A 1,001-nucleotide genomic window follows, 5' to 3' on the forward strand; every position below is an offset into this window, starting at 1 on the left:
GGAGGTGGTGTGGGCGGTGGATCCGGTCACGGTAGTGGTTTTGGAGCTGGAGGAGGAGTTGGAGGTGGTGCCGGAGGAGGACTTGGCGGTGGTGCCGGAGGTGGAGGAGGACATGGTCTTGGGGGAGGTCATGGAGGAGGAGTCGGCATTGGGATTGGGATAGGAATAGGTGTTGGGGTTGGTGGAGGCTCCGGTCATGGTTCCGGCAGCGGAAGCGGTGGTGGTGGGGGTCGTCATTAATCAAAGTGAACTATCATTAATCTCACGTTTTAGTGTCCTCAAGAGTCCTACTTGTCATTTTATTTCTCTGTATTGTTTTAAACAAAAAGTGTATGATACATCAGTTTTCAATTCAAGATGTGATTTCTCATATATTTGTGTAAGAATGCTTTCGAAAATCAAATAAGAAAATATTGAATACGGATTGATCTTAAATTTTTTATACTTAAATCAGCTTTCTCATAGGAACACATATTTTTCCTTTGAGGTCCATCGACTTCAATTTTAAGGTCCTATCGTCTGATATTTCTCCACCAAACTAACATAATACGAACAACTTTTATAGCTGTATGTGGCACCTTTCACTTATTTATAAACGAATGTTATACTAAACAACTTTACTGCAGAAAATCTGATTTTGATAGTAATCAACATATGTAATATATGTCTAATGTGAACTTCCTTATAAAACATTCATCAATTTCTTTTTCATTACTAAACTTTTGTTCGGTTCATAGATGACATCTCTAACTACGCCTGGGCATAAAATCCGAATCCAAAAATCCGAACCTTATCCGAACAGAAATAAGCGGATTAAAATTAAACCGATATTAAGGAAATAACCGATCAGTTCTTGGTTTTCATTATTTTGAATATCGGATATTATCCGATCCGAACCGATATGCAATAGATATCCGAATATAACTGAACATATAAGAAATAGTTTGATATTCCGATAGATATGGCTCATATCTTTTATGTATTTGTATGATTGTATGAGA

The 1,001-nt window shown here is 37.8% G+C and overlaps 1 protein-coding gene across 1 annotated transcript in view; it reads left to right on the forward strand.

Moving 5' to 3' along the window:
• Positions 1–240, forward strand: part of LOC104749509 (glycine-rich cell wall structural protein 1-like) — a 1,604-nt gene extending 1,364 nt beyond the window's left edge. Inside the window, exon 2 of the mRNA XM_010471155.2 lies at positions 5–240. Within this exon, the coding sequence (XP_010469457.1) occupies positions 5–240 (236 nt within the window). The remainder of the gene's footprint in view (positions 1–4) is intronic.

The sequence above is a fragment of the Camelina sativa genome, chromosome 2 (assembly GCF_000633955.1).
Source record: "Camelina sativa cultivar DH55 chromosome 2, Cs, whole genome shotgun sequence".
Taxonomy (NCBI): Eukaryota; Viridiplantae; Streptophyta; class Magnoliopsida; order Brassicales; family Brassicaceae; genus Camelina; species Camelina sativa.